This window comes from Pocillopora damicornis, chromosome 7 (assembly GCF_964200805.1).
Source record: "Pocillopora damicornis chromosome 7, jaPocDami1.2, whole genome shotgun sequence".
NCBI classification, from domain to species: Eukaryota; Metazoa; Cnidaria; class Anthozoa; order Scleractinia; family Pocilloporidae; genus Pocillopora; species Pocillopora damicornis.
Window position 1 is genome coordinate 2,921,443 of NC_142676.1, and position 23,684 is coordinate 2,945,126.

At 38.2% G+C, this 23,684-nt stretch overlaps 3 protein-coding genes across 14 annotated transcripts in view; 1 reads left to right on the plus strand and 2 right to left on the minus strand.

The window, feature by feature from the left end:
* Positions 1–377: 377 nt before the first annotated feature.
* Positions 378–3,188, minus strand: LOC149042056 (uncharacterized). Of its 3 annotated transcripts, XM_089211440.1 has the most exons (4): positions 3,120–3,188; positions 2,260–2,341; positions 1,804–1,948; positions 779–1,434 (listed from the first exon to the last, which is right to left on the minus strand). In XM_089211440.1, the coding sequence occupies exons 3-4, from the start codon at positions 1,944–1,946 to the stop codon at positions 1,230–1,232; spliced, it is 348 nt and encodes a 115-aa protein (XP_089067566.1). In that variant the 5' UTR covers positions 1,947–1,948; positions 2,260–2,341; positions 3,120–3,188; the 3' UTR covers positions 779–1,229. The 3 variants fall into 3 exon arrangements, with proteins under 3 accessions (XP_089067565.1, XP_089067566.1, XP_089067567.1); XM_089211439.1 differs by lacking the exon at positions 3,120–3,188 and having other exon boundaries at positions 378–1,434; positions 2,260–2,559; XM_089211441.1 differs by lacking the exons at positions 2,260–2,341; positions 3,120–3,188 and having other exon boundaries at positions 1,804–2,079.
* LOC113678601 (G patch domain-containing protein 11) lies at positions 2,627–10,327 on the minus strand. Of its 3 annotated transcripts, none has more exons than XM_089211437.1 (7): positions 9,669–10,327; positions 7,500–7,541; positions 7,165–7,376; positions 6,549–6,662; positions 5,845–5,926; positions 5,342–5,427; positions 2,627–3,218 (listed from the first exon to the last, which is right to left on the minus strand). In XM_089211437.1, the coding sequence occupies exons 1-6, from the start codon at positions 9,943–9,945 to the stop codon at positions 5,372–5,374; spliced, it is 783 nt and encodes a 260-aa protein (XP_089067563.1). In that variant the 5' UTR covers positions 9,946–10,327; the 3' UTR covers positions 2,627–3,218; positions 5,342–5,371. The 3 variants fall into 3 exon arrangements, with proteins under 3 accessions (XP_089067563.1, XP_089067564.1, XP_089067562.1); XM_089211438.1 differs by lacking the exon at positions 2,627–3,218 and adding an exon at positions 3,285–4,182; XM_089211436.1 differs by lacking the exon at positions 2,627–3,218 and having other exon boundaries at positions 4,510–5,427.
* The window catches only part of LOC113678599 (solute carrier family 49 member 4 homolog), a 29,055-nt gene continuing 8,526 nt past the window's right edge, over positions 3,156–23,684 (plus strand). Inside the window, exons 1-4 of one of the 8 annotated variants that reach the window (XM_089211432.1) lie at positions 3,156–3,279; positions 8,118–8,194; positions 21,134–21,304; positions 22,716–23,036. In XM_089211432.1, the coding sequence (XP_089067558.1) occupies positions 8,143–8,194; positions 21,134–21,304; positions 22,716–23,036 (544 nt within the window). In that variant the 5' untranslated portion in view covers positions 3,156–3,279; positions 8,118–8,142. Of the gene's footprint in view, positions 3,280–8,033; positions 8,195–10,290; positions 10,612–11,019; positions 11,211–11,335; positions 11,497–16,376; positions 16,632–19,732; positions 20,014–20,665; positions 20,815–21,133; positions 21,305–22,715; positions 23,037–23,684 lie in introns of those variants that run through there. The other 7 variants (XM_089211428.1, XM_089211427.1, XM_089211429.1 and 4 more) reach the window with 7 other exon arrangements.

The window sequence follows — 23,684 nt, forward strand, 5'->3', positions numbered from 1 at the left end:
TTACATGGATGGAATTTTCTCTAGAAATGTCTTTCCGTGGTGGTGGGTGAGAAGCGTTACCAAAAGAAACTACCATCGTCTGTCGGTAAGCTCTCAATTTAAGGTTTAAAAAATTCCGGCTGTAAACCATTACCCTTTAACTTGTTGCTATCTACATAGCGAACTAACGCTAGTATTTTTGACAGGGCGGGTTTGATAGTTTCTAGAAAGGCGCACTTGTGGGTGTAGTGCTTTTTTCTCACATTTTTGCGGATTTGGCAGGTTTCTTGAATAAAGAGCCTTGGTTAAATTTTATCCGTAAAACGCTGCTTGCCTCCCCCTTCCCTCCTCCCCTCCTCCCCTCCTCCCCTCTCCTCTTTGCCAAGACAATTCAAGAATAGCTGTTCATCATATATTTTATTTTTTGGTATCAGACGTTGATCTCACTTCTTTTTCATTTTCTTACGCACTTTGCTGCTTGTCGCAATATCACGGTGAAACTCTCGTGACTTTTTTGTGTATGAATACGACCTTTATGGTTCATTCAACCCTCGTCATCACGGGAAGACGTCAAATTGGAAGAGCAGATCGATTCTTTATAAAATGTGTTCGTTTGACGTGACCATTGCAGAGGGACACGAGATAAGGGACAGACATCGGCACAGCAATGGACAGAAAGACCACGAGAACAATGGCCAACAAGGTAGGAACTTTTGCCTGTATTTTTAGGTCGTCCATTAATAAAAAGGCTTCCAGAGGAAGTTTTGAGTTCTACGACCCATGCAATCAAAACAGAGGTATGATAATCCTATTGTTTTATGTCAAACATCCGCTCATATGCATTGAGCAGCGAAATCAGTTTTTGCGATTTACGGTGGACTCAACGGGAAGGAGTGTTTTCAAGGAACTAGCGGATATAGAAGCTCCCGTTGATGGGAACCGGTTATATTAGCTAAAAATGAACACGTATGGTCAGAAAAGCCGGAGAATTGACAAATGAAAACAACGGTGCTACAGTTTATGTTGTGAGCTCCATGACCTCCCACAATGTTTTGTCTTCAGTGCTCTCGCTATGTGACAATCATGAATTAATGTAAAGTTCTCATTAGCCAGTTCCTTTTAAATTATGATATGTCAGATATCCAGCCCACTTCCGAAGTCGAAGAGAAATATGTGATATTCACCCTGAACAAACAAATCAGTGTTCACTTTATTCGTTGACTAATACTTGATACTGATGAATATCAGTATTATTTGCTTGTGATGGGAGGAAGGCGCTGTGAGGGCCTCTCTGGTGTCACCAAATGATCCATCAGTAGAGCTGCAGTTTGTGTCGACTTGTTGTACCGTTGTATGGTTGGTGCATTATCTGTTTGCACCGTACCAGTCCCCTGTGTAGAGTCCCATGCTGTCATTTCTGATGAACTTGGGTCAACCACGTGATTAATGGCGTTCCTTTACCAAAGGGTGGAGAATAAATAATGAAAATTAGGTTCAGATGCTAGGATTTTCAAAGAAAATAATTGGCAGAAATGACAGGAATACCTCCAAGGAGATAAACAATCGAGAGTGACTCGACAAAAAAAAAAACTCAAAAAAAAACTGGCTTCTTGATGAAGTCTACGTCAGGGCCATAAAGTGGACGAGAGTTTAGTTAGTCTATTTCGGGTCAAAGTTTCCTTTCCCAACCCCCACCCCCACCGTCTGGCCCAAAACCTCGGCAAGGGGTAGAAACTAAACCTCTTGACCTAATGTCATGCGGGCTCACCATTGAGCCATCGAGTCTCAGTGCACCTGATTGACAGGTTTCTAATCTGGACTAACCTGTTTGGTCGAGTTCTAATTCTTTGACGCCAGTAGTAGAGAGCAATTAGGGAAAGAACAACCAACCAGACGATGAATAAAACTACAATTGTGATACACAGGGCCACCAATGTTTTGCAGTCTGATTCTGTCGAACGCGTCATATCTAGGTAAAGTAAACCCAGAAAGATTATCTGTTCGTTAATTTCAGAACGCAATATGGGTAGAGTGCTGTAAACAAAACGGACTGTTGAAAAGGGGAGCACGAGCCTTTCTCTCCTCTGTTTTTTTTGCTTCCTTTTGTTTATTCTTATTTTTGTAAAACTGAATTTGCAGGCCTAGTAGATCAACTAGCCTTCCGTCAAGTCGAGAATCCAAAGAAATGGAGAAAAAACAGCCTCCTGCCATTATGCATTCTTAGTAAAGAAGTCGAGGAATCAATCTTGCAATAGATTAACAAACGTATTTTATACCCACCTTAAGTTATTGATGTCTGGCTTATATTAAGTCAGTGACGAGTCTCCACAAATACCAGCTACAAATTGTCCAATCACATTCTCTTGAAACAAAATGAAAGAATTTCACTCAACCGACTACTAAAACCGCGTGGAGTGCCGCTTTTTAGCCTGGTACCCCTTTCAATACATTAAGTAAGGTTTCAAACGACAGAAAATTAATTCCACCAGTTAATAAATTCCTTTGTAAATTAAAAAAAGGGTATTGGAAAAATAAAAAGCTAATTCACACTTCATCAAGTGCCTTTAATATTGGTTTTCAAAGTCAGTCATAACCACGAACCGCAGCATAATTACATCTCCATGCCATCGAACAAAAAGGTTGTCAATTTTCTTAATCCTTTGAGAAGCTCCATAACTTTTCAATTTATTGCTTTTACTGTGACCATGTCAGGTATCTTTACTTTAACTCGACTTTGCAGTTATTTCCCAAGAGATTATTAAGACTTATTTCACCTCACTTTGCAATATTTCAGGAGTGAAGCCCATTATTGTAAGAATATTTCAAGAACCTAACACTCCAGTTTGATTAGTTACTTAAAGGTTATTGAGCTTTGCTTAAATAGACATCTTATTTTTACAATTACAACCCAAGTGTTCACACAATGTCCCAGCGTCTAATTTAACAACTTTCACTCCAATGCTTTCAAAATTTGGGTTTGGCGAACGGCAAAATCCGAAACTTGCCGAGAAGCCGAGACTCCTGTAGCTTTTTAATGAATTATGGAAAGGATGTAACATGGACTGGACCGATGGACCCTCGGACGGTCGGCTCTTTCATGGCCTATCCTGACCCTTTTTAAGGTCACGCGCTCCCATCACCTCTTCCGGTTGAGTTTCGACCACCGGAGCTGATCCAGAGTTCACCCTCTCTAGCTGACACAAAATTGATCGTCTCGTTCCCTTGTGAATGTTTTGGTGCTGACGAATGAAATGTGTTATAGGTGATGTGAGTTGGAAAAAAAACAAAAATTACACTGACGTAAGTGTCTTTTGCCTTTATTCTTTGATATCAGTACAGTTTATGGTTATTTGATGAAATCGCCTAGAACTACAAGCGTCCGGCATCTCCCTGTAGCTTCCTGTGAACTATCAATTGCACAGTACGTGACTTATGATCAATTTTCTGCATGGTTGTCCCACCCTATGGTACGAGCGAATGAAAAGGAAAATTGTTTTTGTTGCCGGTAAGGTCTCAGTAAATTACGTAGCAGGGAAAAAGTAATCTCTATCATGTAGGCATGGAAAGGTATGGAAGCTAACTTTTGCCTCTTCCATTGGGTACACAATGTGCTTTTTTTAAGAGCGTCGAATTTTAGAGCCGAGGTTGAACCTTCTAATTTTTGTTATTTTTTTCATCTCTCTTTTGTGTTATGCCGCTTTTTGTGAGCCTGGAAAAGTTCTCAAAATGTTCTTCGGGTTACGTGCTTAATTATTTACATAAACTACAGCTTAAGGCGAACGTGGCCAGGAAAACTATCATGTTGTGTTTTGTTATGTAAGCCTCTTTGGTGCACAAGGTCAAAGTACCTGTCACATGATTTAACTTGATGTCTGCTAAATTTGACTTTACATGAAAGGTTCGAAACGAATCAAGGTTCTTAACTTGCTCTTATTCCTCAAATACAATTTTCAAACCAGACCACGGTCGAACATCGAATAATAATGTGACAAGGATTAATTATTGTGTAAACATTGATGAGACTCCTACTGATGAAACTCCCTGTGTGAGCAATGTGCCGTTTTGATTTCATTCCCACGATCTCAGCGGAACGCTTGCATGTGACCCGGATAAGATTCTGAAAACCTGTCACCACTTCCTTCCTCGTTATAATGTTGTACTTTGGCTTAGCTCTCAAGTGTTAAAGTGAGAAAATTTCCTCTCCTATCAGAGGATCAGAAAGGAGGTGTTGAGTGCATTTAATTTAACTCAGTCCCCTCCTACAAAGTGCATTTAAAAAATATTCAGGATAAAATTAGATGCGTCCTATTTCAACAAAAGCAAAGAGTTCAGTAAAAGTGAGGATATTTGTTACACAATTATTCCTACTAACTTACGCAAACAAACATTTCTGTGCTTGAATTGTTTTTTCCTTTTTTCCGGAGAGGCGCTCGCCATGTACTCTTGCAATTTTTGTAATTAGTCATGCCTATACCAATTCATGACAGCATTTTGGACATGAGAAGCTTCCCTGACATTTTGTCATGTTCATTTTCCAGTTCATCCGGAGAAAGTACTACTTTATTTTCAACTTTAATCGTTTAAATCACTTAACTGTCACCTCAGTTAGTTCAACAGGGTGCTTAAAATGTCTACGAAAGGAAAATAGCTGAATTCCTCTTCTTAATCGAGTTGTAATGCGGTGTATTCTTCCTCTTGGTGTGTGATGCGCATGTTCTCCTCGGCAGAAAAGCAGATAAGCATTCGCCTCTCTTTATAGAGCGCCCAACGCGCTCATAGGATTTCGTCGCTAATAAAGATAAATCTCGACCATCCTAACGAACTTTTGACCAAGCTCGTCGGCTGTATGAACAAATCCGAGACTTTTAGATTTTGAAAAAATATACCAGACATCATTTTAGATGAATATATAACTAAATGCACCATTAACGAGACTTGGAGACTCATTGCTAAAGGTAGCAAGATTTCGAGAGAGATTTTTAACTTTCATTCACCATCCCTAAGTTTCCGAGAAAAGTAAGCTGATATTTAAGAAAAAAGGTCATCTTCAGTTTGTCCATCGTCAATGAGAACCCTGTTAGCCTTATACTCTCCATCACTTGTCCCCGTAGTCTAGCTGTCGCTAGCCATGCGATTACTTTCGTGAACAATCGCCTCTCTCCATTATAATCGCAACCTGCCATCAAGTTCTGATCGCCAGTGATCGGTTACGATCGACTTCGGTCGTGAATACCCATTCGGGCGTGAACAACGACAATCGGTATTTTCTCTGACGAGTATGGTCGTAACATTCATTACTATTCGTTCGAAAGTCGTCGTAATGAAAATCTTAACACAAATATGATGGACTCTATAAAATAACCTGGTTTTTTCTCTTCTTCCTTCGTGATTGTTATTCATGATCTTGTGCTGAATCTCCCGGACAGTTGTCGGCCATGTCCTGATCATCTGAAAAGAAAACAAAATTATCCTTACTTTAGTATTGAAAGATTGCAGCTGCATTTTTGCTTTAAAATTAAAAAGAACATAATGTTTGTCTTAACCTCTGAGATGGTTCTGCCACAAAATCTTTTTGTTCACCTTCACTTCGCGAAACTGTAACACATCATGGTGGACCAGCACAGCACAACAGAATGACCTTCACCAAGCTAAATCCATCCCCCTCCCCCCCCCCCCCCCCCATACACATGCTAGACTAAAATACACTGTTCCTACCCAATCCCCATAAAGATGCCAAATGATGCAAAGGCTTGTGTGGGAAATGCAAGATGAAGCCATCCCCTTCAGATCTCTTGGAACAACCCTCCCCACTTGCCCCACCCCTCCCCCCGTTTCAAATCTCCTATGATTGGTTGTTCTACTTACCATCATACTTGGTCCCACACCAAATACAGTATTGATGGGTTCTTCTCAAGTACATTGTTAGGTGCATGAGCTTCTCTGATGGCTGTTGTCAAGCATGCAAGAAAATATCACAGTGTTGGAACTATGCAGGCATAAATTACTGGGCTACATATAAGCTGCTAACATACTGTATGCTCACGGAAAAACAAATCACTATGATGGCCCTAATAACTGCTTACTGTTTGTTGGAGTATCAAAATGAGCTTTTTCAACCTAAACCCTATGTTACAACCACCTTCACAACCACATAACCTGGTTTAATTCTTTAACATGCAAACAACACTCACCAGATATAAAAGGAACTAAGGAACTTTTCTCAGAGTCAGGAGTAGATTATTATAGAAGTTCTCATGGTAGTTTTGGCAAATGTGGTTGAAATTGTGAAGTTTCAGGAAAAAAATTATTCGAGAAATCTTACTAGATTGAAGAGCAAGCCCTTCCATGATTCTTCACTCCAACAACTCTGCGAACAATTTATTCACAGTACCATATTCCATTAAAAAGAGTTTATCATATCAATCTCCAATATTGAAATGTCCAAGGCCTTGACATACTTCTGTGTCCTGTTGCAAAAATATTGTATACCAATAACTAAAACTGACAATGAATGTGGAAGCATGCACCAAAGAAAGCTTTCTATATTTTCCTCCTGAGGGACAACTAACCTCCAACTCTTCCTCCTCTTCCTCATCATTTTCTTCTTCATCTTCTTCCTTATCCTCGTCATCTTCCTTTGTTTCCTCCTGTGGCCAAAACCACTTCTCGACACAAGGTAAGTCCTACAAGTTAGAGAAGTGATAGCAAAAAAATTATGATTCACCTATGCTTAGTTACCTTTCAAATCCACTTATTCAATTTCTAAATAAAAAAAAAGCATCAAAGAAAACACAAAATAATTAGAAAAAAGTGAACATTCAGTGATAAATCATAAATATAACACAATACTAATTTTCAAAACTATGCAAGTTGTAGAATAAAGGGGATAAGTTTCTAAAGAAACTGTGGTGCTGCGTCAGTGGGAGAGTATAACAGGGTAATTTACTGTTAACAACTGAGTTGAAAACTTAAATTGGCCACTGTAAAGAGATTAAAGGCTGACATTTCAAGCATTAGCCCTTCATCAGAGCAACTGAGCAATTACAAGTTGTAGATATTCCTTTAAAACACTTTTGATATGTTGGGCCTCTCTGTATCTGATGAGGCCATGTTTTAGCCCAGTATTAAACAAGAAAACAAAAACTTATATATAAGTGAGCTTCTAACATCCTTACAACTCCTCACCTTTGATTTGTCCAGCTGTTCACATGCTTTTTGGCTCTTATATAAATCACTTGATGTTTGCCTCTCAGCAAACCTGCCACTCATGTGTTTTCTGAAGTTGTCTCTCTGCTTCTCCTCAATCTTCACTCTTTTCTTTGCAGTTTCATGTTTCAATGCCTCTTTCACCTCTCTCTGTCTTTTTAAGAGCATATCACGCCCAAGGCCTCCACGATCTATAAAAGATGGAATAACTGATCATTTTTTATTTCTTTGGTGTGGATTCGACTCTGATGTCTCATGGAGCCATGCCATCCAGGTTCAATCTAAGGCAAAGAAGTAAATAAAAGTACTCAAACCTGCTTTAACAGTCAATGGTATAGGTTCGGCTCTTCCAGTCCCTAAGATAGGAAATAATGAGAATTTTGTACAGTGATCATGATGGCAACTGCATTGCTTAATTTTATTGTAATATCTGAGTTATAACAAATTTTTTGCTTGATTCAAATTCTCAGTGCCGTAGTCCACCAAATTTCATACAGTGTAAGTGTACTGTGTCAAAAAGCATTGTGTCATTTTGCTTAATGTAAACTTACAAACAATTTAAAAGGGAGAAAGAACACTCATCTCAATAATGTGTTGTTGCCGAAAAAGTCATGATAATAATGTAAGTTTTTAATGGCTACTTGTTATGAAAAAGAAAGCAATTGCTCAGTTCATCTTGAGAGAAGATAGCTTGTTCATATTAAATATAATTTCATGACAAGATCATACCAGACTTGAATCAAAACATCTTTAATGTACACAAGGACTCCCCCAAGAGAGAGCCCTGAGAAAGGACTAAGGCTAGTCCACCACTGATCAGTCTTAACAAGACTATCCCAGTCTCCCTTGGGCTTCACCTCCCACATCCCTCCCTAATCACGCCTCCAAAGCAAGCTGAATCAAACTAAATTAAGACATTCTTGACCTTGCAGGTTCTTCACGTTACATTGATTTCTTATGATCAAGTGGGCAATAAGAAGCTTAACTATCAGACTACACCAATTACATGGTATGTATGTACACAGTACACTACAGCCAAAACATTGTTCAGCTCTTCAAACAAAATGATAACACCGAGTGACTAGAAAATTATTTTGATGGTCGCAATCAGAGCAAATCGAGTTCTGGTTGATCACAACAGTGGAATGAACAGCAAAATACAAAATACAAGTCGCTGTATTTCAGAGCCACAATAGGTAATGACATTTAAACTAATTGGCAGATTTGAAACATCAAGCAAACTCAGTGGATGACAGTTTCATCAGATTGTTTTAAAACTGCGTATTCATAACAACTTTAAACACTAAGGGTGCTAATAAGTCTGAATTTATATATTTTTGAATGAAGAACTACAACTTATAAACAGAGTCATGATCGTAACACGGAAGACATGTCCACAACATGCAACTTAAGTCTATCAGTACACAAGATTTAGCAGTAGAGATGTGTCCAGAATCCTAAGATGCTCATAAACAAAGCAAATATCAAATACACATTTTAGATTTGCATAAAACCTAGACATGCGATATCATTTACGCATGATTGATTACAAACATGAATATTTAATTGAACATCATAAAAGTTGACTTGCGTAACTTACAGCCTCCCAACTTCAAGCGAGTAAAAAAAGTGCTTTGATTCAAAATTGGAATTTACTTTGAAGAAACTTCCAATTTTTCCAACTTTACCTTTTCTCTTTTCTTCTTTTCTTCTTCATTTTTTGTTCTTTGCAGAGAGCAAATTGTCTCAGATCTGTTCATGTTTTGCTAGTTTACATTACATTTTATCACCAAAAAGCTTTGCCAACACTTCCTTTCTTCCTTAAATTCCTTGATTCCTCTCCACTGTAACTAAATTTGTTTACATTTGCCAGCACAATTAGAAATTGGGTGAACAGTGCTTTTCTCTTTAATTCCATTTATTTGATCTAAGATTTTAAAAACTCAAACTCTTGATGATTGACCTTATTCCCTTGAAGATTCAAGTCAGTTCAAGGTGTAAGGAGTCCACTCCACGTGTTATTTTATGTATACTAAGTAATGAACATGCACTTGCATGAAACTAAATATTCTGCAATCAAAAACTCAATTTTTTTTAGAGGTTTCCAACGAGTGTGGTCAATCGTAAATGAGAACTATACATTTTTCTTAGAAAAATTAAATTTTTTGCATCTAGTTTCTTATCAAAAGTTGGTTTCAAAAGACTGGTACATACAGTTCCACAAAAATAAAAATAAACAATAATAAGAAAACATATCTTAAGTCTTAAATAAAATTTTAACTGCTTGCTACATATCCAGCCCTTAAAATATCTCGTAGTTACAGGTACAATTATGTACTGAATACTTAAAAAATACCGAAAGATATAAAATCTCCTGAGATACCTTTCAGTTATACCTTAACTTTCGCTGCAAACTTTGTATCCCGAAAACTGTATGCCTTGCACATGGGTGCAATATTCCTGCAGGAAACTCTTTAACGTACCTTCTTTTCCCAAGCCCATTCCTTTTTTGAATCCCATTTTCTGTAGCATAGCGAATCCTTTATTACTGCTGTCTAAAGCATTTGCTAGACCCTGTTCACGATGTTCCATCTCCCTTTCTCTCATCGGTTTCATTTTGTTTCGCTGATTCAACTCCTTATGCTTCATCTCTCTCCTATACTTCTTTGCTATTTTGTCTGGAACTAAACCTGGATTGTTATCAGTCGTACTTAGCAAAAATTTGTCCGACATATAATCTTCCTCGTTTTCGTCCGCCATTTTGAAATTTTTTCGAGAATTGGTCCAGTCCTCCTCGTACGAGGAGTTGTTCTGGGCCAAATTTACCTAACAAGATGGTGTGACGCGTGACAAAAGCCTTTTTACTTACCTCTAACAAGGAATAAAAGCAATCAGGCGCATCTGTTGTTGATTTGCGTTTTCAAAATAGTACTAAAGCTCAAAACAAATCGCCAAAGTTGAAAAAATGAAATCTTTGATTAGTCAAGCTCAAAATCGTTCGATTCCTAGAGAACTGTTGCGTCATTCCCAAAAAGCGATATCATTGTATCGCAGATGCAAATTTTGGTTACAACCTCGACTTGGAATAAATTATCAATTCAACCCATGAATATCCGTGCAGCAAATGCTGCTTCACGACACTTGCAGGCTTGTTGTAATATTTTCGATCAGCTGTTTTGTTAGCATCGATCTTGCAACGCCAGGGTTGGTCGTTTGAAAGTGTGTTAACCCCATAGCGCGCGTCCGGCCGGCTCGGATATTGGGCAACTGGAAATTGATATCAATTGACTTTGTGGTGTGCGACCCTCAAAGCTTGTCAGTGTTGTGCAGGCCTGGTCGGATTGCGAGAATCAGCTGCATGATCTTTGCACAGAAATCTTTTGCAGCTTAATTTTACCGAGTTTTCCTCTGCATGGAAATTCTGAGGTAAGCGCTCTAGTAACCATCGCAGATTTCTCTTTGTTAGATACAATTTTAAATTAAATTCCCTCTGGGTTAATTGAAGAGCAGAACATGTGTTTGAATCCACAACGAATCAAGAGACTTTTGATCAGTGCTTACAACGTTTAGATGCGGCAATATTTTTATCTTCACGAATACCGTCTGTGCAATACGCTTCGCTCGCGCCTGAAGGGAAATTTTGACCAATTTTCGTTTGTGTTCATGAATGGAGGTATTGAAAAAAATTCCGCTCAAGGGATACCCCAGCCCATCTGTATTTAGCTCAACGAACTCCCTACGTGCGCGAAGTGATGTGAGCTTGCAAGTTGTCGGAAGTAGAGGTTTCCATCCATAAACAGAAGTCGAGATCGATTTGAGTCATCCAATTACGTCAATAAACTCGATTTCCCAAACTAAAGATTGCCGGGAAAATATTTCATTCGTTCAATGTGCCTGAATAAATACAGGCGAATAAAAACAGTGGAAATTACTGTAACGTGATGAAACATGGTAAACACTGAAAAATTGGGTTTTGTTATGGATTCCGCGAAGGTAAAGGTCGAGAGCCAATTTCTTAAAACACGGTTTGTAAAAAAGAATTAACGGAATGACACGATCAAAATTATTTTTTTGTCAATTTCCATGAGTTGATGGTCTTATTCCGTCAAGATTCTATTACAGTTTATCTATTTCTTTTAAATAATCACAGAAGCCAGTCTGAGTAGACTTGAAAGCATTTTCGATCCCAGGAAATGGCTCCTGAAATAAGATCAAAAGAAGCGAAGTTAAAACGACTCTCTGGGCAATCTCTCCGTCGGAGGAAAAAACAATTGCTTTTCACTGGATTGAGAGCAGAGAGAAACCTAAACGGTGAGTCACCTCAACTAATTTTTCATCTCTTGTAGAGAATAAATATTATGCACGACGAATGAAAACATTACGTGGATGGCATATACACTCCTGACTACACGCAGTGCTGAGTACAATTTAAAAGCTCATGATGTGATAAAACGATGTAGAAAGTTCTCAAATGACTTTGGATTATTCAAGCTGGTGTATTTTTTTTTAAGTCCAAGCGTAGAACGGATTTTATAAAATCTTTTTGGGTATTGTGCCACAAGGTTATTACCAAAGCGATGTAAAAATGTTTGTTGCATGATGATTGCACATAATTTGTGTTTGCCCAGATCTTACGGGACGAGTTTTTATTGTTATACTTGGATTGTACTGAAGTTATCTCGTATATGGCTCGAAAATAAACAGCTTTTACTCCCTCTCTGGTTAAAAGAAAACTTTACTTTGGGTCGAGGCTTTGTTTATGTTACATGGGAAAGATATGACTGAAAATTATTCACTGTATGTTCACCATGGGCACAACAACTGGAGTGCAAAATATTGCCAAGGATATGGTCATAGCCGTGAATTAAAGATATTCGTTTAATCGTTGTTCATCAGGAATAAGTTTTTTTGTTGTATCCATTAAAGGCACACCGTCCAGACTCGAAGGGCATTATCTTAAATTATTTAACCTTTCCACGCAACCTCAAAAAGCGACGTAAAGGCATCAACCTCGAAACCTTTGTCATTAATCGGTAAAACCCTATTAATGTCCTACTGTGTTCCCCAGGGAGCGGAAAATGTCGAGGGAAACGGGAAATGTTAGATCACGGATTCAGGAATAGTGTTTATACCGCGCTCTACTGTTAAGAAAGCTCTTGACAGTCTGCGTTTACATTGAAAACATACCCGATAAAAGTTGGAAATACTTTAGTCTTAAGCGTGAGTATTTTAGCTTATTAATGGTCTTCTAAATTGCACAATCGTTGCTGTGCAGGGATTTGTAAGATTACAGGTGTTTGTGAAAACCTATTTGGTATAAAATTCGCTATTTTTATGGCTAACTTTTCTTCAGAATTAGAGAGCCTTTGTTACGAGTCGGAGAAATCGATGGACGAATCAGAAAAAAAATCTTTGTTTTTATAAGATAAAAAGAAACAGACAAAACCTGTCAGCATTCACAACGTCATGCGAGTTGAGGCTCGAGAAGATTTGTTGATAGCTCTAATCTATACCCTGCGGATTATTTGTATTGTAAGAGAGAATAATATTATTAAAGGTCACATACCCTTCCTTCCCTAAACACCCACACTTTCTTAACGTCGTTAGAAACATCTTCGCGGGTTTTCTTTGTTCACAGCGTTTCCCTGAGGTTCAACACTTGGTTTCCATTCTGAATTCTCTGTAAACCCTTTTCGTGTTTTTTTTTCTTGTTTTTGTTTTTATCTAACACTGGATTCCATATTTCGCTTTTCCAGAGCCACCTCAGAACGCCTTCTTTAATTTAACGGCTGGGAGTAAAATCGTTAATGTATTTGTCATGTATGAAAGACATAAGGTAAAACCACTCGCGGAGTAAGAGATGTGACATTGTTTCCTACAATAACTTTAGACTGACCGGGCGCGACGTACTCGAAACAGATGTTGCGTGCGCAAAATGTGAGTTAAACTTCACATCAAACGCAAAATTCTATTCTTATGCGGTCAAAGATCGCGTCAACATTAAAAAGGAAAACCCTAGTGATTCTTGTTTCTTGAAAAAATTTGAGGTCGGTGTTTTTAAAGCTCGAAATGGCTGTCATTTCTTTTGAGAAGGCTTTTGATTGACCTGTCAGGTGCGGAGATATGAAATTGGCTTCGCTAACGCTGGAAATTTTTCTTTTTCTTATTGCCTTACTCAGACGAAAAAACATACCAGAGAATTCTTAGGCAGCGGCAACATTACGGATAATCTTTCGACAACATCCCACTTCGTTCCACGTTCTTTTCACGTGGAAAAACAGCAACGACAATTTGGCAGCGACCAGGAATGACGTTGAATTGTTTCACTCTTCACATTTCCAGTCACATTATCTTTCTGTTATCAATTGTTTGTTCTCAAACTATTTGATCGATGCCCTTTAAAACCGTGAACCTGTTAAAAAGGAATTTTATTGAAAAAAATTGTCAAAATAAACCGTCTCGTTCTGTTGTTAAAAATTCCAAGTGAAACCATACCGTCAGCGAGTGTTTCCTTACATAGAGTCACGTGGTTGTTATGTTACAGAGCGCAAGTTTATGTTCTTTACAATTTGTCTTTGTTTGAGATCGGAATTTCTGATTTTCCGCTTTGTCTGATTTTTGACATCCGTTATGTGTGGTACAAGGTCCAGAATCCAATTGAAAGTAGAAGAAAATACCTCTTTGGTAGGATTTGGTGTTAAAAGAAAGCAATATTCTGTTCTGTTGTCAGCCTTCCATTCAATATGAAATATTGTGCACGTGAAAAATCGCGGGAGGTACTCCTTTATTTTAACAGGGGGCTTTTTCAATGAGTCAAACAGACTCTTCAGCTTTGCTCAATTAAAACTTGTGAATTCTGTTCTGCAAATTCCTAAGTGATTTTAGATCAAAGTTCACAAGCTATGTGGGTAGCGTTTCCTCTTTGGCATATCCTGTTAAAAAACATTAGTACGATTCATGTTGGTTTAATATCATGCCGCAGCCCTTAGCGGTTGTTACTCAATCTTTACAACTGACCTCAGTGTCCATCAAAAACGTGATTGTGTTTGATTGGTCCGTGACGCCTTCCTTCTGTGACCTCGGCATTGACAGTCATTCGAATGACATCACGATCCCGGGCAAGTTTTTTAAAACTAAGTCTTCTGACGTAAGTAATCGTGACAGGCTGATTGTGCATGGGTCAAAGTGCTTTTCTTTCCTCAGCCAAACGTTTTTCTGAAAATTTTCATTTTGCGTCTGAGCACGTCATAACTTTCCGAAATCGGTGAATAAAGTCTAGTTGAAATTCAAGGATTAATATTTCATAGACCTAAAAACCAACTTGAAAATACTGCAATAAATTCGCATCATTTCAAGCGAGATAATCTGATTTTGTTCTTATTCTCAATCAAATTGTGACTGACTGCTCGAACTGGTTATTTCTGCTTATCTATGATAATTTTTTCCACTGTTAGATCTTACTTGCAGCATTAAATGTTGTGACACAGTGCGACTTTTTTGGTGCACAGATAACGTCAAGATTCGCAAAACATCTCGATTTTTCCTTAACAGTTACGAGATGACTGAAAAGAATGAATCGGGCATAAAGTTATATTTTAAATAAATTCCAGTTCTTACTGATTTCCTATACACTGACTGCATGGAACAGTCAATATTTGGTGACTATCAAAAAGAATGTCTCAAAATCGTTGCGAGCAGTCTCCGTAAATTTAACTGAGGCTGATAACATATTAAGTGGAAAATTATCACCTGTCTATACAGTTAGAATTCCACACCTTGGCACGTGGCAGGCAAGCGAAGGTGAAGGTTAAATAAAAAAAAAACAATACCAATATCCAACGTTCTCGAATCTTTGACATTCAGAGTTTTAAGAGCGAGAACTTTTTTGTTCTCGTCGCGGCCTTTTAAAGCGACTAAAAATAGTTTAAACTGAAACGGAAGTCCTTGACATAATCATAAAATTCAATATTCTCTATATGATCTGATGTGTGGGAAAGAGCATAAGCCAGGTTTGATCCCAAATGATAGCACGTACTCTGTGTGAAATGAGTTCCCGATAAAGACGAAATAAAAATGGCCGTGCGCAAGCTGGGTTAAGGTGGAAGTCTCGCCATTTTTTTTCTTTTCTTTTCTTTTTTTTTTTTTTTTTTTTTTTTTTTTTTTTTCATCTCTGTCGATTAAAATAAAAAATCGCTGTTGAAGAGGAAACGTCTTCAAAGATCTCTCGAATTATTTTGAATATTAGCACAGTGTTTTCAGCGCATAAACTAGGCCAACTTATCTCGTAAGAGATTTATTTTTCTCAATTAAGAAATGCATAAAATTTACATAATAAATAGGCTTTGATATCTTGAAATGTCTTACTTGTAGACTTACAAGAATTTCCTCCTACAAAACTGTATCTCCTGTTGTGTGCACAATTCCCTCGCGGCGCTTTTCGAAAATTAAACACAACGGCCGTTTTTTTAGGGCCTTTTTACACGGAGGTGGGGGACCACTGGTAGGTGAGGTAACCCGCCTAGCCGTGGTCGAAAAATAAAACGCGTCTACATACAATCTTACAACCCCGTTGTGCTGAGGCTGTTGTTGCGCTTCCAATTAGGGAGTTTGAGCAAAGGCATCCCATGCTCACGTCTCGAGAAAGACGAAAGATTAATTCCCGGATACGTATGTATATGTATTTATTCATGAAAGTGTCACGCGTTGTGTTACGCGGTGTTAGGTTACGCGAGGAACCGTTAACTTGGTACGTTATAAGGAATAGTTTGAAATATGGTCGATTTACAACGCTAAATATTTCGAAATGTGAACATTTTACACTCTTTGTGTGTCCGTTGCGGTTTCTGATGATTTCTGGCGTGAGACGGCTAAGAAATGTACAAAGTTTTAAAACATACGTGTTTCACTTTCGAGTTTTTTGCCATGAAAGCGTCCCCGGCTAGACGGGTCACCCCACCTTGGGACGTTTACATGGCAAATTGTCACCCCGGCTGACAGGGTTACTCAACCTGGCAGACCGGGCAACCCGCCTAGGCGGGTCACCCCACCTTTCATGTAAACGTGATCAAGATAAAATAAGAAATTATATGAACAAGCGGGTTACCCCACCTAGGCGGGTTACCTCACCTACCTGGGGTCCCCACCTCCATGTCAACATCCCTTAATGATGCCATATAAATAATTATGACGTCATGAAAATCATGAATACTAATTAAGAAATTAGTAGCTGAATTAGTCATATTCATTGTCGGGTCTTCCATAGATTGAATGGCTACGAATGCGAGTATCGCGATGAAACTCGATGGATGAGAGCTACTCTCTTTTTGCGAGAATTTAAGGACAATTTCGTCGTTTTTTCTACAAAATGCGCTCAAGCGTTGCTCCGTTAAATGAGGCGAATGAAGTCAAATGCAATTTGTCACCGATGGTGTCTACTGTAAAGAAAGGTTTGTATGTCCCACTTATTTTTTCATCGAAGTAGCCTTGGGGTGAGTTTTGTGACAGAAATATGTAATCTTGGATGCAACACTGATTTTTAGATGGTTTTCAATACACCAGTGAAGTAAATGTTCAAAACGATATCTTGAGATTGCTGAATGCTTGCGTCAGTAATTGATGAAACTGAAAGGTGGCTCATTTTCCTGCACATTTTTTCGTGTTTTGATTCGGCTGTTGAGCATTTCAAGCAAAGAGCAGAGGCCTTGAACGCGAGCAACACGAATTGATTCTTCGCTCCTTGAACACGCACGAGTTTCTCCCTCAAATTTTAAAATATCCATTTCCGAAAAAAGAGACTAGGTTCCAAACTCCGTAAAAATGTGTATTAAACACGAAGGCGCGCTATAAAAGGAGAGGTGCCTTGGGTACCTCTGGATCATTTGTCAATCAACCGTCGTGGCATACAGAACTTCAAAACAGCTTGAGCTGCAGTCAATGCAAGGCACTGACCAGAGGCGCATTTCTCGTTAAATTTCTACGTTTTCATCAAAATGGAAGAATTTGTTGAGGTTTGTATTACCTTCCTCCGAACGAAACCGTCTTAGTTTTTGGCGGTAAATTTGAAATTCGAAATGATTCGCTTCGCCATCGCTCAAAATTGCCATTGCGTAATTTCATGTCTGTTTCCAAATACTGGATGTAGATAACTGTAAGAATAAAAAGAAAAGATGAAGAAATGTTCAAGGCATTTCTTCAACAATGCGAAGGGGAAGTGCTGTCAACCCAGCGGAAGAAAAATAAAAGCAGAGCGACCGTTGCAGGCGAAGTTCTGGAGCGCGCGAGTGAACCGTCGCCGACCACCGATTCACTTCAACATGTGCAGGCGTCGATGTCGCCAAACGAATCATCTGTACGGGCTTCCTCCACAAATGGTACGATTTCTTTTTCTTTTTCTTTTTTTTAATCTAAGTATAATATGATTACAACAATACTGGATGATTCTTGACCTTTGGAACAATACATTAGAAAGGTAACTTAGGATTACAGTTCGACACTAACAATCACTGTGATAATGTATCACCAAGATTGAAACACTCGCGTAACACTATAATTTCTCAGAAGTAACTAATTGCAGAGTTTTTACAAACTAGGAAATACTAGTTAGAATATACTTGCAAACCACAGATTTTTTCGTATGATGCGACAGTTCATGTCTTAGACTGCTTCCTTTTGATGCCTTCATTTTCCGAAATGCAGCCTTGCGTGACACCTACAAAACGTTTTGCCCTGCCTAAGAATGTTTTGAAAGGAGTTATTTCTTTAGAACTACAGGTTGCATTTATTGCAATATTTTATACTACACCTTGGGTAAACTTGTCAATGAAACATGAAAAATGTACATAAAAATTGTCAATGTTAAATGAACCACAAGATTTGCATAAAAAAAACTCCGAAACATCGTAAATTTCCAAGCAATCTAACTAATTTCCAAAACATCTAACTAAAACTCTGCGAAAACGAACTAAAAGTACGCGAACAATGTTCACGTCAGTTCTCCAATGTCAAGGTTAGATTTCTTTGGTTAACGTGATTAACTAATTTGTGAAAGCACGCGCTCCGCACGTGAATACAAAAGGATTACGAAGCGGGGAGAGGAAGTGAAAACTGTCACTTGAAAGAGATTTTCTACTTAGTGTAGCATTAGTAGTAGATGAAACTGAAAGGTCGCGCACTTTCCTGTTGTTTTTCGTGTTTTGGTTCGACTATTGAGCATTTCAAACAAATAGCAAAGGACCTGAACGCAGGACACATGATTTGATTCTTCGCTCCTTGAACATGCGCAAGTTTTTCTCACTTACGTTACGAAACAAAATCAGCCATAAACTGGAAAATTTATCTGACGTTTCCTTCTCTTTCTAAAATAAAAACAGTTTCAACACTCTCACAGATTGTGAAATGGCATTACGCAAATTTGGTAAAGTTCAAAACTCAACCGAACCACTAGCCGTAGGCTAGAAATATTTGATTTGATTCAAGATTTAACTAAAAAAATAGAGTCTAAATTCCAAGGTCAGTTCAGCATATCAGTGAAGAACTTAAAAACATTTCCAAACTTTTCCGGCTTACTTGGTAAATTAGATGTCTAACAACCATAGTGCAGATAGTGTACCATAACCCATCGTCAAATGTAACGAAAAAAGTAACACGAAGTGGACCTTAAACGCTTAAATATGTCTGCGCAATGATTACGTGTTATGGTTGACCAAGCCTGGAGGGGTTAAAAGCTTTTTTTACGTTCAATTTAACGTTTTGTCGGAGGCTTTTTGTGTTAGGTTAGTATGACCTTGGAAAAGCGGACATTTCACTACGTCTTCTCTTGATAATCGGAGAGCCTTTGTAATAACTTTCCCCGCGTAATTGATAAATAATGCTTTACCCCTCACTCCGATTCCATAGTCAGTAGTCCGTACTCAACTCAACAGGCGGTTTATCAATGATATGCAGATTTTCATTCAAATCTAGTTCGTTCTGAATGTTTTCCGCGCTTAGCACGGACAAAAACATCTGACAGACGCCGCCCCCTGAAAATGATTAAGCGGCCGTTACCATGAAACACTCTTAATCTTGAGTACCATTTAGACACTAGCTGTGAAGTTTAAAAATAATTCTTAACTGAGATTAAATTTAAAATACTGGTAAGTGTCATTAATTCGTCTCAGTTAGATCAAGAATTAACACAGTTCAAAATCTTAATTCTCATTAATGCCATTCTTGACAGTCCTTGGATATTGATATCTGCAGGCCAAGGCCTTAGGAAATCTGTCGATTATCGATTTAATGAGAAACTAGCATTTCTAGAATCACGTTGGAACTCACTTCGTGGGATTTTTGGTGGATTCTCCATAACGATTCCCGTATATAAGTTGTGAGATGATTGTTCGCTTTTAGGAACGTTTTTAATGATTGTTTGCGTGACAAAAATAACGGTTGCGTCATCACGCAGGTCACACGTGGAAAGCCCGCTCTTTGTTGAAATGACCAATCAAAACTTTCCTCTTACTATTGCTGTCAATCATCTTCTGTTTTCACAACTTGTTTCGCCCTTTCCATGCAAATTTAGAACAATATCTGCTTCGGGGAAAAAATAATCTAAGCCTTTGTTCCGCAACAACAATCTGCCGAATACTGTCAGGACTAAGGATTATTTCGTGGAATAAATGCAAAGGATTTTTGAATCGGATTAACAGGGCAAAGTTTTGTAGGACTGATGATACGAGGCGTTGGAGCGTTGTGGCAAAGACAAGCTAAGAAATAGATTTGCTTTTGACAATGGATTTCCTGTAATCTCCCGAAGGCGTACTTTGTGAAAGAACCGGAATCTTTCATCGGGTAAATATTCTGGATTTGAAATTATAACTTTTCCTTTCTAAAGAAACCCTCAGATTAAGTTTAGCTGTGTGAAAAACATTAGATTTGCAATTTTCGTGTCGACGATTTTGCCTGCGTAATTTTAAATAGAAAATTTTAAAATGCCGGTTTCGTACTCTTTTCACCGAATTGAAACAAATTTTTGACCTAAAAACTTTAGTATGCTTGTAAAGGAAGGTTTTCTGCCTATAGGGGTAAGAATATAATTCCATACAGATTTGCTTCGGTGGGAAAACAGCCGTAATAAGTATTATATAATAGCATACATGTTTCTGAACAGGAATAGAGTGTAATGGATTAATTTTAGCATTTCAAATAGTGAACTTTGTACGTCGATTTGCGTGAGTAAGCTTCCTTTAAAGATCGAAAAACTTTCATGAGCTTTTTTAGTTTAAGTACTTTGAGCAAATATCCGAGTTGTTTTCATCTAGTTTTGATATCAGTCAAAAATATTCATTGGTAAGGTTTATTTTTTATCAGTCCAATTTATTCATCTGTTCAGTTTATATTTAACTCACCGTGAAAGACATGGAATGATCCAGAAACTTCACCACATGATCCTTGTTCTTAAGAAAATCGTTTTATATAATAAATATATATAAATTTTTTGTTTGAGCATTGCGTGCGTGCAAAATTAAGTTCAATTACCTTGGAAGCGCTTGTTGCAACTAATTGCATCTTAACACACCAACGAAATATCTTATCGCTTGTGTGGCAAACAAATCATGGGGTGTTTTCATAGTTTCGCGTCATAATCGAAAGGTCGGTTTTTGAAGTTTTTTTCGATGATATGTTGTGCATGTAAATGCCTGATGAAAGACCTTGTAGGGTCATGTAAGACCCGGCAGTTTTGTTTATGGAGTTTTATTTTGGTGATTTATTTTTCACAGGTACCCGTAATTAAGCATTTAAAGCATCTTAACTTAAGCTTCAAGAGTGGATTTTCTGGCCTACTGATGATTTCTGGAAATGTTCCTTTTAGCTTTTCAACTACTTTGATACAATTGTCACTCACAAAATTTACTATTCGCCTCAGAACGGTGATTTTTCATTTTTACTTTTATTGTTATCTCTCTCACAGGCTCCGTGCTGGTATCAGACAGGGGTTCCAAGATGTACCCAACCGGCTCAAAATCTGAGGACCGCAAGTCATTTCTAGATCCAGAAGAGAATGAATCAGTGGAAGTCGATTTTGACGATCCCTGGGTGAGAAGGGAAGATTATAAACCCAAGAAGTGTACTCACGTTCAAGGTACGCGTGGTGAAAAATTAAAATTAAAACAAGAAAGAAACAAAAATATTAGTCAGAAGTTTTTTTTCGGTTGTCACGAAACGGTGCGTGACAATTCGCGAGGAAAAAAACCCGAAAGACTTTCGAAGGAGACTGAGTGTTCGATCGCTGTTTCTTTGTAAAAAACCCTGCCATTCTGATTGAGTAGCAAGATTGAGAAGACATTTTTCAAGGAAAATAGTCTGATTCTCGTCAAGGAATCACGTTCGTTGTTGCAAAAACCCTGTTGCTAAACTACCCAATCTCTCCTGAAAATTGCAGGCGCAGTCACCACTTCGAGAAAGTTAAAATTGTTAATTATTTACAGCTCCTGTTTAAATGAAGTAATTTGTTGCAGTGCCTTATAATCAAAAAATTCGTCATGGAGTTTTGGTTTTCAGTTTTATAATCAATCTGGCTGAATTAGTTGGTCAAGGGAAACGGCTCTCAAAGCACTCTGCCCACCAGAGTTGACAAATTCTACGCCTAAGTCAACTCTAAGAATTTTGTGAATAAAACATGCGTCATAATTCACCGTTGTTTTGGTGCAAAAATATACTCCAGCCCTCCAATTATTACTAAAGTCCAATCAAAGGCTTTGAACTGCTCTCTCAAACAAACTTACGGCGCCACCTTGAAATGTAAAATGTGCAGAAAATATAAATGACCTTTAAAATTTGCTGATTGAAAAGGTCATAGACAGGCCTACACAGACTCCCCTGTGTGGTTTTACGTTTGCGACGCAAAGGCCTTTAATTAAAGCTTCGCTCTGACGAGTATGTCTTTGAGCGATTTACCTCTTTTGTATGATATAATCGGAGGCGTTTTGTAAATTGTTTTCAGCAGTGGCTGATTTTGGATGAGGTTCCATTCTTGAATCAGTATTTGTTTTAAATGTTTAACCCCTGGGTGGTATGCTGTCACAAAAGGCAATATTTTGCCTTTAGTTTTTTTGGTTTGTTTTTTAAGTGTCGACTGCCTTGACTAACGTTAGAAAATCTGACGGTAAAATGTAGACTTAAAATAGGTCACAAGCGAGTGTTGGACGAAGAAAAATGTCTCTCTTGAGTGTTTACTTCAATTGAGCTACAATGTTTTTGTTGGTGGGCCTAACCCTACAACTCCCATGAGTGACCAGGGCAGAATTTCTCCTCACTATATCAATACAATATCAAGTTGACAAATGATGAAAATAACGAAAAATGTTTATGAGGAGATTATTAGTTGATCCAATACTAAATTCTCTGAAGTGACATCATAACAATTATATGGCAGAAAGTAAGGAGAATTGGGAAGGGTCTACTTTTCTCACGTACCGCAAAGGTTCGCGTCAACCGAATCAGATGCACATGAATACTTTTAATTCTCTCTCTCTGTCTTTTACTCTCTGCAGATCTTCAGCGATACTCACCTGAACGTGCTGAAGACTCCCTTTCATCCGATACAGTGCTCCTTACGGACGATAAAGGATCTTACCTTACAGATGATCCCCCAGTAGAGGTTAAAAGCTACAAAAGACGTTTTTATATCCTGTTGTTATTCTCTGTGATAAGTTTTAGCCAGTACTGCGCGTGGAACACGTATGGGCCAATCGCTACTACCGCTAAAATGGTTTTCAATTGGACGAACACAGAAATCGCCTTCTTGGCTAGCATGGATCCTATCACCTATTTATGTTCAATGTTTTTTTTCTCCTGGTTGATGGATGAGAAAGGTAATTCTTCACCGATGATATAGGGTTTGGATGTTTTAGGGAGAAATAAAACGCCAATCGTATCTGGAATTTAAGGGGCTAAAGTTGTCACGCAGAGCTTATTTTGGAAAGATGGCCTAGCGTGACATCTCAAAGGATGATCCTCGTATGCGAACTGCAAACAAAATTATTATAGTAAATTCTATGATTATGCGGGGTTTGAACTTGTGCCTGGCAGCTTCTAAATGCACATGTTGGAAGCAAGGGCAGATAGATGTTAATGTACTCTTTGTAACCTATGAAGGTTATGAGGGGCAAGCCAAAGCGATTTCATATTGATTTCAGAGTGGGGAGGGTCACCTGCACACCTGGATCCCTCCCTTTCCGCCTGCCCTTGGTTTCTTACCCTTGAAAATATTGCTTCAACTGAGAGGTTTGGCTAAGCCAATGTGATAGGAAAACAGGAGAGTCGATAGGATACATGAATTGCCAATTGTGAATATCATAATATGATTTAACTTAATGATTCTTACTTTTGGAAGTTTTTACTTTCTATTAGGGATTTTTTGTTGGGTCCTTTAACCGAAACACTTGATAAACGGTTCGACTAAGCTCGCGTCTTTGTCAAACTTGAAAAAAATTTGGAGTTTTTGGGAATGTACCTAATCA

Bases quoted from the DNA above. Each gene is read 5' to 3' on its own strand.
- LOC113678601 (XM_089211437.1), bottom strand. From the start codon at position 9,945: ATGGCGGACGAAAACGAGGAAGATTATATGTCGGACAAATTTTTGCTA. The intron at 7,542-9,668 runs GTACGTTAAAGA...TTCCTATCTTAG, and splicing joins AATGGGCTTGGGAAAAGAAG to GGACTGGAAGAGCCGAACCT. The intron at 7,377-7,499 runs GTTTGAGTACTT...CATCTTTTATAG, and splicing joins ACCATTGACTGTTAAAGCAG to ATCGTGGAGGCCTTGGGCGT.
- LOC149042056 (XM_089211439.1), bottom strand. From the start codon at position 1,946: ATGACGCGTTCGACAGAATCAGACTGCAAAACATTGGTGGCCCTGTGT. The intron at 1,435-1,803 runs GTTAGTCCAGAT...CCTTTGGTAAAG, and splicing joins ATTAGAACTCGACCAAACAG to GAACGCCATTAATCACGTGG.